A 12,354-nucleotide genomic window follows, 5' to 3' on the forward strand; every position below is an offset into this window, starting at 1 on the left:
ACGTAAATTTTGCAGCTCATCATCTTGCTTCTTGCGCGTTTTCATGAAAATGAAAAAGCCCTATTTCTAATAATTGTATTCCCGTTTTATTTCTTACTTTTGTGACGCGGATTTTTTCTAGTTTAAACTCTTTTGATTTTAGTGTTTAATAGAATACAAGTCTATACACACTCCAATATTATGGTAGTACTACATTGAATGATGACACTAATTAGTGATTTCTCAATAATCTTGGGAACTCTACCAAGAGATCTTGTTTTTTTCTTTTGTAATCCAGTGTTTTTTTTTTTATCAGACAATATACCAAGAGACAAGGCAAAAGTTTAGGAATGGTTGTTACTTAATTAGAAGCCACTACAACTAAGGGAGCATTAAATAATGTGGCTTGATTTTATGTCTAATTTTCCATAAGAATTGTCCAAATGAGATGTGACATCACTTTGTGGTAGCTAGGAGCGGCAATTTACTCAACTTGGACCAGATACGGTCTGGATTCATGTGGATCGGATTCAAAAAGAAGCGAATCCAAAGTGGATCAAATAATGACCGATTAGATCAGATCTGTATGGATTCAGTGCACGTTTAGCTTGACTTGTGTAGTTTAATATCTAAATGTATGAGGTTCAATATCTCAACTTATATGGTTTAATATTTCAATTTATTAAGTAGTTGCAGAATTGTCACTCAATAGTAATTACAGAAGTACCACTGAAAATATAATTACAAAATTAGTTTGTGGATACTTTCTCTTAAAAATCTCCATGTGGCCAATAATTGACTATGATCTCAAGTGTGATTTTTATTATGTGTTCTTGGGTTTGTGGTGTAATGGAATTGCCGTAAGCAAATCTTTATTCGGGTTTGTGTAATGGGCTGGCTAGCCAACATTTTGGTATTGTCTCAGGCCCAAATATAACGATTTTACGATGTTTTAATTATTTCTTGCAATTTTGTGCCGGGCTTGTTGACTCTTTTCATGTTTTAGTAATTACAATCATTCCCTTAACTATACTTTTTTATATGATCAAATTTGCGGTGCCAAATTTAGTAGAATTTTCTAGATTATGTGGAATATTCTTCAATTTGTACCATTTTTATCTCATTCGAGCTCCACATTTGAAACAAGATGATCATAAAATTTGTCTCTTGACTTGTAAATATCATATTGTGGTGCATCAAAAACTGCATTTTTACATAAAACAAGTACAATCTAGAGAACATTTCGCGGAACTAGAAGATTCTGCTGAACTGACACCATCAAAATGGACGTGTAAAAAGATTCATAGTCAAAGGGTGATTGTAATTACCCAATTTTATGGAGTTTTTTTCGTAATTTGACCTTACCTCAGTGGTCACCGTAATTTACCATAAGTACAAGTTTAAAATTCTTGTAACACTAAAAAAAATGGACTTTTTTTAATTTCAAGATGTGGGCTAGCATGATTACAAAATGAAATTCAGCCCATATTAGTTCAAACGTTTTGGCCCAAAATCATCTAACTTAAATATTCCATATGTATTGCATTTTCATTCACAGTATATATAAAATGAAATATAAATTACAATAATAAATAATCGAATAAAAGGCAACATATTTTCTGTTTTTTCCCCCTTTCAAATTCCCCAATTAATCTTCTCCTCCTACAAGTAGAGAGAGAGATACACTGTGAATCGGGGAAATAAAAATTCGAATAAGATTCATAATCATTTAGGGAAACTGTTACAGATGAGAAGGCAAGGCGCTCGTTACGGAGGTGATTCCGGCGGCGGAGGCAGCGGCGGCGGTGGGGGTCACCACGCATACGGTGGCGGTGGCGGTCAAATGCATCAGCACCACCAGAACAATAAGTCTGGGTATTACCAAGGCCGCCACCAGGAGGAGCAGCCGCTCCGGGAGAAGGAAGGAGGAGGCCAGCAGGATAACGACTGGCGGTGGGAAAGAGACGCCGCTCAGACCAAATTGCCTCAAACCGCTATGTCTCCCACGGCGCCGTTTTCCGAAGGCATGTTTCTTCGAAACTCTTTTTGCCCTATTTCGTTTGTTCAATTAGATTTTGGTGGTAATTGGTAAATTAAATTCATAGTTTTTCAGTAATATTTATTTATTAGAAACATATGATAGTATTTGTGTTTAACCGTGATTCTCCAAACACTAAAAAGTTATTCTAGACGAATTGTATAGGCAAATTGTATATTGCATGTCAACAGATCTCTCCGTGCTATGTGGAAATGGCTAGATAATTTCGTCTTTTTTTTTCCTGGAAAGTTAATGTGTTTTGTTGCTAACATTTAATCCGGAGCCTGCAAAAAGAGCTTATCTTGCTTCGGTGAACGAATTCGTACAAGATAATATTAGGACAGGCATTCTTAACACCTATAAGCATCATGTGATACTAGGTATGCGAAGCTGCTCGTGCAGTAACTATTTTGATCCGTTGGTTTCACTCTTATGTGCCATTTTTTCACCTCACATTGGCCGAAAATCAAGCTTTATACATTCCCTGTCCTTCTGCCATAACATTCATGAACATGGATAATTTCTTTAATCTAATTGGAGGGTCACTTTACTTTGATCATTTTTTTTTCGGTTTGATTGGTGTAATTAGGACTACGAAAATTTGGGAGTTTTAGCCTATAGTGACTGACACTATTGTGCGCACCCATGTTGCTGTTTGATTGGCACAAAGAAAACTGTGTCTCGTTTCCGATGCCAGGAAACTATACTATGGACCGACATTCAAAATGATTGCTGAGATGTAATTTCACCAGCTTGTTAACTGAATGTTGTATTTCTTAAAAGTTAATTTTGATCCTTTTATATGGTATTGTTTCATTTTAATAACTTGGTGTGTAACTGTGTATTGGAGGTATGAATATCAAATGATTCATCTCACTAAAACTAAGAGCTTAAAAAGCTTTTAGATAAAGTAGTCATCCAACACTGTGCATCCACGTTGTAGTAAGACTGACGCAGACACGAAATGTATAGACAAGTACGTGTTAAGATATATTGCCTGCTTAAAATCTTGAGATGCTTGGATCTACCATAAGCTCACCCGTAAGCTCTGTGAATAACCCCCTTCGTTTGTCTCGTAGTCAATAAAGACTCTCGTTGTAGCCAGATACTATTTTTATCAAGCAATATACTTACAGGTTTGATGCCAAGTTTGAATTTAGTGTCGATTGTTAGAAAGTCTATCCAGCATATAAGTCTTTATTGTTGAGATGTAGGAAAAAGAGACAAAATATCGTTCTGCTAACACGAACTGACCTTTTCCCATTAGGAATATGCTTGACGATCTTGAGAAAGTAGTCTAATCAATTGCATTTTTAATTTTTACTATGGTTGATAAGCATCTTGTGGTTCTCAAACAGATGTAGTAATCAACAAGAAAATAACTGAAATGGTGACATCATCAATGGAGAACTTAACTTGATGTGGCTGATTTTGGAATTTGAAAATGCATGAACGATTGCAATGATTTACAGGTCAAGGGCGCGAAGCACCTCGATCCTATTACCAGAACCAGAGGATGGATCCTAGGATGCCATCGGAGAGACAAGGTGGAGTAGATCCTAGGTCTCAGTCCCATGAAGATGACATGGATTTGGGCTATGAAGATAATCGTTCAGTTCAGACTTTCGAAAATCTCGAGCAGAGATTTCTTGACGACATCATGAAACTCAGCAAAGAACAAACCGATGCAGAGGACGCTGAAAATGTTAGGCACAGGGAGGTTCGGTTTCTCACCCCTCCAAATGTGTGTGTGTGTGTGTGTGTGTTTTTAATGTAATGTTGTGTTTTGCAGAGAATAAACACGATCAGCACTCAATACGAGGAGCAGTTATACGCCCTGCGGGCCCGCCACGCGAGTCGAAGAGACGAGTTCCTAAGGAGAGAATCTCAAGCAAGGCACGAGCAATACCAGCAGATTATTGTTGAAAACGACCCTCGAAGTTTCAATGCCAATAATGCCCCCGACTCATACGGCACTCACAGAGACCGTGCTCGATTTTCTGGCAACGGTGGTGGGGACCACCACCAGGGGTACGAGGGTAAAGTGCCTTACCCTAGGGGCCGTTCGTATGATACGGGTTCGCGGTACTATTGATTTTTATAGACTATTTTGTAGCATTAGATTTTCTACTTAAAATCTGCTTCTTTTTTTTTTTTTTTGAGAAAGTTAATATATGTTTGTAATGTGATTTATAATTTCCAGCTATGAATTGTCTGTAAACCGGGTATGAAATTAATTGGGCCATGGATTATATTATCCGGGTAGGATTCGGGTCGTTTGATTTTGTGGTATGGATTAATTTTATTGGATACAGTGGAGTTTCCTAATTTGACAAATTGCTGACTAAGTTGTTACAAAGGAATGTTACACAAAAATTATCCATAAGCTGGATTATATTTATTTAAAAAATAACAATAATGAAATATTTGATTTTGCAAATAACAAATTTATTCATTTTTTTCAAATAAACTTTTGTTTTGGAGGTGAAATTTTGACTGGGCATTTTCGTTAATACATCTTGGAATTTAATAATCTCGTCAGATCAGATCGGACGTTAGTAATTAGACAGTGCAGCACCAGCAAAGCACCTTTCAACCCCCCCCCCCCCCCCCCCCCCCCCCCCCCACCCCCAAAATAGTTTCTCAATTAGAAAAGTCTATTAAAATAATTCACTTATTTAAAAGTAAAATTTCTTAAATTTTGTACTATCTTCTTTAAAAAAATTGTCTCAAAATTAGTAACACTCGAAACATTGACACTATATATATATTTTTTTTAATAATAGATAAACTTTATTTATATTTAGACACTATTAAATTTTTGTTTCTCGTGTAAAATAAAAATAAATTAAACATGTTTGAATTGAATTTAATATATAATCAATCAAAAAATGTTAAAAATATGAAATTACACAAAATGAAAGACCGAGGGTATATACGGTATAATCCCATCTGTAAAATAGTAAATATAATTAATTTAATTTTTTTCTTTCTTCGCATGTAATATTTTTTTCTCTGCAAATCCGGCAATCTCTCTCATTCTTCTCTCTCTCTAAAACTGATGTGCACTTCTTCTGCAAATCTCCTCCGCCATTTCTGAACCCGTGTCTTTCTCATTCTATCGATACATATCTAGAGAGAGAGAGAGAGAATCATGGACGATGATGTTAAGAATGATTCCGCAGCAGAAATTTCGTCGAGCTGTTTGCCTTCTGAGCCACGTCAAAGAGAAGAAGAAAAGAAGGAGGAAGAAGAAGAAGAGGAAGAGAGAGAAGAGGCTTCTTCTTCAGATGAAGACCAGAGAGTCTATTTAGTCCCGTTTAGGTATAAAAATTTTCGAATGTCACTCCGAATTTCGAGTTTTTATTTCCTTTTTTAGGTGGAATTCCTTATTGAAGAGAGTGGACTAGCGAACAAATCTGATTTGAATCAAAAAACTCATTTCGGAATCGAATGTTGCTGCCAATTTAACTCGTATCAGCCGCAATCGAAGTTCAATTGAAACCCCAAATCGGGTAGAACTTCCAAAAAAAAATTGAAAGTAGAAAAAAAAACTGATCGCTGGATTTACTTGTGTGTTTACTTCGAAATTCGAACTGATTACGTCATAGATTTTGGTGAATTACTCACTTTTGAAATTGAATTTTGCTGCTGTGTTTGTTTTGCCTTTCGTTTGATTGTATTTTCATGTTATTAATGCTTTGTCATTTTGGGGATAGAAAACCTAGAAAAAATGGAGTGTGTAGATTGGATGTTACTGAGAGTTTTATTAACTTGGTTGTGGTTTAGATGGTGGAAGGAGGCACAAGACCCCTCTTTGTCGGAGGTGAAAAACGGAATTCCGTATGCAGCATGCCCTGCTCCTCCATACGGTGGTCCGATGAAGATATTCAACAATATATTCAATTCAGATATTTCGTTTAACCTAAAGAAAGAAGATGGCTCTTCCAGCAATGGGGAAAGTGGTGAAGTTGGGCTACCGAATCGAGATTATGCATTGGTCCCCGGTGATGTTTGGCTGCAGACACTCAAATGGTTAGTATAGTGAAGAACTCGAATTAGGTTTGCCTTTTTTTTTCAGCTGCATTGCTTAAAACTTTCCATTTTCATTTATATGATAGATTTCGACTTGCAATACACGCAAGACACGCAATATATTGCTGAAAATATAAATGCATTACGTAGTGTGCCACGTGGCTTGGGTATCTCTAGATATCTGCCATGATTCACCGCTTTGAGTTTTGTCGCTTCTCCGGTAATCTTGCTGGTCCAATGTTATCTAGCTTGAGGAATTGTGGACCCCATTTCATTTAATGCAATTACGTCCTCGGATTTGTCGTTCATCTTTCGATGTTTCATTTAATGCAATCACGTTCCTGTCATTAATGTGTTTAGTTATTTATTCGTTTGTGTTATTGCGACTTCTTATTGATGCCTTTGGAATTAAATAAAGTCGACTCATTTTCTATTAATTTATGTGCTTTCCAGGCACAGTGATTTCCGAAGTTCATCTAAGGACAAAAAAGGGTTTTCAGCTGTAGAAGAAGATATGTCAGATGTCTATCCATTGCAACTTAGGCTTTCCGTTTTGTGGGAAACCAATGTACTGGCGGTGAAAATAAGCAAAAAGGTTCGTAATTACTGAGGCGGTCTCATTGTATTGTCTTTTTTTATGATTTATTTCTTTTGGTTGTTTGGTTATTTGTCTTTAGGTTCCACGTAGCATGCCTCTCTCTCATTATTCTATTTAATGTAAGAAAGAACTGATTTTTTTTTAAACAATGATGTGTCGGTATTTTTTAAGGGAACAACCATAAAAGGAAAGTGTATATTTAGCAACTCCTGATCAATTAAAACTTGACAAGCTATCATGGGAAACAACCTATATGAGATCTTCCGTTGAATTCGGAAATTAACACATTGGAATAGGCTTCTTAGCGGAAGACCTATTATTGACGTGCATGCATTGAGATGTTCTTGATCTTCTTTTATTTTCTTTTCTTCCTAAAGTTTCTCGTTTGCCTTAATTTTTCAGGATAATTCAGTTGAGTGCTTTCGAAGAGCCTGCAAGATTTTTAATGTGGAAGCTGAGCCTGTGAGTATAGCTTTACTTTCTTGAATGTAACCTTCATATTCTTTCCACGAAACTGATGATTAACTCCACGCTGTGCAGTTACGGGTTTGGGATTTTTCTGGGCAGACAATGCTGCTTTTCTTGAACGAGAAAAATAAGATCTTAAAAGATTCCCAAAAGCTAACAGAGCAGGATGTAAGTAGATCTTTATGTACAATGCATCATGTGATGGTATACTTCTCAATATTGTTGTGCATCTTCGACTTATCGAGTCTGAAATTAGAAAACTATATTCGTTGAACTCTCCTATTTTGTCTGCTGTCTGCATGGTGAGGTTATCATATTTAATCTTTTGTTCTTGTGAAAAGGTCCATACCGAAGTCCATGATGTGTATAATTTGGTATTAATTGATATGTAACAGGTTGATAAAGATTACTCCTGTAACGAAACAAGGTAGTTAAAATCGGGACTTTAAGTAAAAACGGAAGGGGACTGTAAAAAGCGTAGTCGTAAAATCAGATCGTAAAAGCAGAGGGTTTTACATATCTTGTAAAATTAAATAAAATGCCAAATATCATGTCTCAAGGTATATGAAATATCTCCTAACATAAATAAAACATGTGGTATCTTGTTATCGATTGCTCTTTGGGCTAGGGTTCAGTTTTCCACGAATTTCAGACTTAGTTGTGTTCCTTGAATAAAATAAAACGTTCATTGGAGAGCTGAAAATGGTTGGGTTCACTTGTTTCGAAGAAAAACGATTGGGTTTGGCTCAACCAACTGAATTAATGCAAGTATGAAATCGTTAAAATCCCAATAAAATCATAGATTTTGAAGATTTGTCTCCTAATCTTGAAGGATTTTTGTTGGATTGGGATTCCACTAGCATTTAACAAGGTAGAGGGTAGTGAAATCGTAAAATGCCTTGAATTATGTACTTTTATCTTATTTAACTTCTTTCTATCTTGTTGATTTGTGCAGCTGCCGCTTGAGTTGCAAGTTTATGGATTGTCAGATTCTTTTAGAAATAAAGGACCTAAAAAAGACGATAATGGGCAACTTTCTAATGGTGCTTCATTTCTGATGAATGGTAATTCTGGTGGAAGCAAATCTTCGTATCTTCTCGGGAATTCATTTGAAGCTGGTAGTTTGGGCTTAACTGGATTACAAAACCTGGGGAACACTTGCTTTATGAACAGTGCTATTCAGTGTCTAGCACACACCCCAAAGCTTGTCGATTACTTCCTTGGAGACTACAGGAGAGAAATAAACCCGGACAATCCATTAGGCATGAAAGTACGTTCACATACTTATTAGGACTTAATAAATGACAGGGTCTGAGTAATTTTATCTTTTTATTTTCATCGATGGGCTGCTTTGTCTTTTGCTGTTCACCAAAGATTATCGCCTTTTCGGTCGAGTTAGATTACCACAAGATGTTAGTTGTAGGATGTTATAGATTTCATTCTTTCCATGTGTGTATGATATAGCTTGTGATCTTTATAACTCCATTTCTTAAACAATAGAATTATTTGCTTTTGACAGGGTGAGATTGCTTCGTCTTTCGGAGATCTGATGAAGAAATTATGGGCACCTGGAGCAACTCCACTGGCACCAAGAACATTCAAATTGAAGCTTGCTCATTTTGCCCCGCAATTCAGTGGCTTTAATCAGCACGATTCCCAAGTATTTACTATTCTCTAAGTGGAAATTTATAATTAATCTTCTGTTCCTCTTTTCGAAACTTAATTACCTGACTCCGTGTCTCGTCCATTGAAAGTGAGAGAAGTAAAAATATTCTCACCGTATTTACATACTGTAGGAGGTCCTGGCATTTCTTTTAGATGGTCTACATGAAGATTTGAATCGTGTGAAATGCAAACCGTACGTTGAAGCTAAAGATTCCGATGGGCGACCAGATGAAGAAGTAGCTGATGAATATTGGCGGAATCACCTTGCTCGTAATGACTCTATAATTGTCGATGTTTGCCAAGTAAGTCTCGTTTCTTTAGATTTATTTGCATGATCTGTCAATGTTTATTCCTTTTTTGGATCTTAAATATCTGAAAATAAGAGTTTATTCAAGCACATATCTTCATCGAAAATAATTATATTTGCGATTGGAGTGCTCTATGGTTTATTACACCGCAAACAAAATCTGGATTTTTTTTTTCCGGCAGTTTTTTGTCATCTTTACAGTTACCTTCGAACTATACCCTTACATCGGGTATTATTACAGGGTCAGTTCCGGTCCACATTAATATGTCCAGAGTGCAGAAAGTTGTCTGTTACTTTCGACCCATTCATGTATCTCTCGTTACCTCTGCCATCAACATCCACGCGGACAATGACGGTGACAGTTGTAAAATCTGATGGTAGTACTAAGCCATCCTCGTTCACTGTCACTGTACCCAAGAATGGGAAGCTTGAAGATCTCACTCAGGCTTTAAGCACAGCATGTTCGTTAGGAGTTGACGAAATGCTCTTAGTTGCTGAGGTAACTGCAGCAATTACAGTGCTACGTAAATTTTCCTTCGGGAGTTTCTAAATGTTATTCTATTTCGCCATATTGCTTACTTTTTTTTATGGTGAACATATACAGATTTACAACAACCGTATCATACGTTTTCTAGAAGAGCCGACTGATTCGTTATCTTTGATTAGAGACAATGACCAACTAATCGCATATAGGCTGTCGAAGGATGCTAAGGAAGCCCCGCTTTTTGTATTTATGCATCAGCAGATTGAAGAGTGAGTCCAACTAATCGCATAATTGCATGTCTTTCAGATGTCTCTTGCTAATTTTTTTAATATTTACGCTAATTTTTAAATTAATTATCTACAGAAAATTCATTTGTGGGAAGTTAACACCCAATTGGAAGGCATTCGGAGTTCCCCTCGTAGTAAGGGAAAACATTGCTAACGGATCTGATTTTCGTGAAGTGTATGCAAAGTTACTTTCTCCATTCCTGGTACCTGATGATGATTCTGTCGACAATATTGATTCCTCAAACAATAGTGCAACCGAAGTAGATTCTTTATTAAGTGAGTCGCCTCGGAAATCCGATGAAGAAAAGCCTGTGGAAGGACAATCTGTTGCAGATTTTCAGTTCTACTTCACAAACGAAAAAGGAGTAGAAAAAAAATCTGAAATCGGAATGGAAGAGCTGGTGAAACCCATGTCTGAAAGGCTTTACGTGCTTGTATCTTGGTCGGAAAAGATGGTCAAGCGTCACGACGTACAGCCTTTGACTTCGCTTCCGGAAGTTTTCAAATCCGGATTCTTCGCAAAAAGACCGCAGGAATCTGTATCTCTGTATAAATGCCTCGAAGCGTTTCTAAAAGAGGAGCCTCTTGGACCAGATGACATGTGGTCAGTAATCAGTATGCTAAGTCCTTAGTTTCTACAGATTATTTCTGTCGGACCACTTATTTACCAATCTGCCATTTTCGACTTTTTTAGGTATTGTCCGGTTTGCAAGAAGCACTGTCAAGCCGATAAGAAATTAGATCTCTGGAGATTGCCGGAAATCTTGGTCATCCATTTGAAAAGATTCTCCTACAACCGTTTTCTGAAGAATAAATTGGAGAGTTATGTTGACTTCCCCATCCGGGATCTTGACCTATCCGATTATATCGCCCAAAAAGGCGGAAAATCTTCTAACCGCTATTTGCTTTACGCAATAAGTAACCATTACGGAAGCATGGGAGGCGGTCACTACACAGCATTTGTTCATGTAAGTTAAGCTTAACATCGATCGAGATTTGTGCGTTAGTTGATGTTATATATTTTCTTGGAGTACGGAATTTGAATTATTACTTGTTTCGATGTAGCATGGCGGTGATAGGTGGTACGATTTTGACGACAGCCACGTGTCTCCGATTAGTGAGGACAAGATCAAAACCTCAGCTGCCTATGTTTTGTTTTACAGGAGAGTTGAAGATGCCTGAAAAAAGTTGAGATGAGTAAGTGATTATTGGAAAAGAGATTAATTAATTACTTAATTAATGTTTTTTTTTTAATTATTGGTTATGGATATGGGTACAATAATTTTTGTCTTGATATTTTGTTAGTCTTAGGTAGTGTTTTTTTTTAAGATTTAAAAACTGAAAGGGTGTTTGTTAGTATAGGATGATGATAATGATAATGCCGAAGAAAAAAAATCATTATATAAATTAAATATAGTGAAAGCTGAGGTGGCAGTTGAGAATCTTATATAGGATCATTTTGCTACAAAAAATGTAGCCATTAAATTATTGTAACTGGTCTATTTTATCAAATAGTGGGATTTTTTTTAGGTACTCTCTCTCTCTCTCTCTCTCTCTCTCTCTCTCTCTCTCTCTCTCTCTCTCTCTCTAAATACATATTTGTACCTTTTTAGTTTAAATTCATTTGGCATTTTGTAAGTGATTTGACTGCTGCAGCCTACATGCATCTCGACAAATATTTTTACTGAAATTCAAATAAATATCACTTTATTTTTAAAACTCATCTTTATCAGAATTAATACAAATAAAAATTGATTACTTTATTTCCAAAAAAAAAATCCAATATATATATGTGTGTGTGTGTGTGTGTAGTTTTGAATTGATAACGAATTGTACGAGCAAAGTGTGGTGAGCTTTGTGTTGGTGGAGGAGATGATGATGATGATGATGAAGATGACAGTGAATGAAATGACAGCTGATCATCTAAAGTTAAACCCTACCCCACCCCAACCCCTAAATTCCAATACTACCCCAACTACATGATTTGACATTACAGATTCTCCCTTTTTTTTTTTTTTTTTTATATATATATATTTTCAAGAAATATTTCGGTCTTTCTTTATCAAAAAAGATAATTGATAAAAGAAAATGCTCTTTACGGTTTAAAAAGTGCTATTTACCGTTCAAAACAAAAAAGTGTTTATCTCTCTAAAACCCCTAAAATTTTCGAAAAAAATGCACGAACGCCCAAGTCGGGCGCCGGCTGCATGAACGGACGCCCAAAGTGGGCGTCCGTTCATGCAGCCGGCGCCCGACTTGGGCGTGGAATCAATGTTTGGACGCCCGGTTTGGGCGTTTCCCGGGCGAACCGGCGCCCGGTCCAGGCGTCGGTTCGGCCGGGAAACGCCCAAACCGGGCGTTCGATTTAATTTTCTTTTTTTTTTTTTTTTTTTTTTTTTTTTTTTTTTTTTTTTTTTTTTTTTTTCTGAATTAAAATAAGTTAGTAAATTTAATATAAAATATGTTGTTCAAAACCTTATTATTATTATTATT

General features: G+C 36.4%; 2 protein-coding genes across 2 annotated transcripts; both read left to right on the forward strand.

The window, feature by feature from the left end:
• The first annotated feature begins 1,561 nt into the window (after positions 1 to 1,561).
• Positions 1,562 to 4,327, forward strand: LOC105970789 (ubiquitin carboxyl-terminal hydrolase). Its single transcript, XM_012995616.2, has 3 exons — positions 1,562 to 2,003; positions 3,490 to 3,737; positions 3,810 to 4,327. Exons 1-3 carry the CDS (start codon positions 1,727 to 1,729, stop codon positions 4,110 to 4,112), a joined length of 828 nt encoding a protein of 275 aa, XP_012851070.2. The 5' UTR covers positions 1,562 to 1,726; the 3' UTR covers positions 4,113 to 4,327.
• Positions 4,328 to 4,981: 654 nt separating this feature from the next.
• On the forward strand, positions 4,982 to 11,390 carry UBP8 (ubiquitin-specific protease 8). The gene is made up of 13 exons (XM_012995617.2): positions 4,982 to 5,341; positions 5,807 to 6,052; positions 6,506 to 6,647; positions 7,053 to 7,112; positions 7,191 to 7,286; positions 8,074 to 8,388; positions 8,638 to 8,778; positions 8,915 to 9,085; positions 9,332 to 9,589; positions 9,695 to 9,843; positions 9,938 to 10,465; positions 10,556 to 10,829; positions 10,927 to 11,390. Exons 1-13 carry the CDS (start codon positions 5,172 to 5,174, stop codon positions 11,041 to 11,043), a joined length of 2,667 nt encoding a protein of 888 aa, XP_012851071.2. The 5' UTR covers positions 4,982 to 5,171; the 3' UTR covers positions 11,044 to 11,390.
• Positions 11,391 to 12,354: the final 964 nt, after the last annotated feature.

Source organism: Erythranthe guttata, chromosome 4 (assembly GCF_056151865.1).
Source record: "Erythranthe guttata isolate IM_541 chromosome 4, IM_541, whole genome shotgun sequence".
NCBI lineage: Eukaryota > Viridiplantae > Streptophyta > Magnoliopsida > Lamiales > Phrymaceae > Erythranthe > Erythranthe guttata.

Coding starts and splice junctions, on each gene's coding strand:
- UBP8 (XM_012995617.2), top strand. CDS start 5,172: ATGGACGATGATGTTAAGAATGATTCCGCAGCAGAAATTTCGTCGAGC. Junction 7,113..7,190: donor TTAATGTGGAAGCTGAGCCT/GTGAGTATAGCT, acceptor CACGCTGTGCAG/TTACGGGTTTGGGATTTTTC. Junction 8,389..8,637: donor ACAATCCATTAGGCATGAAA/GTACGTTCACAT, acceptor TGCTTTTGACAG/GGTGAGATTGCTTCGTCTTT.
- LOC105970789 (XM_012995616.2), top strand. CDS start 1,727: ATGAGAAGGCAAGGCGCTCGTTACGGAGGTGATTCCGGCGGCGGAGGC. Junction 2,004..3,489: donor CACGGCGCCGTTTTCCGAAG/GCATGTTTCTTC, acceptor AATGATTTACAG/GTCAAGGGCGCGAAGCACCT. Junction 3,738..3,809: donor AAAATGTTAGGCACAGGGAG/GTTCGGTTTCTC, acceptor TGTGTTTTGCAG/AGAATAAACACGATCAGCAC.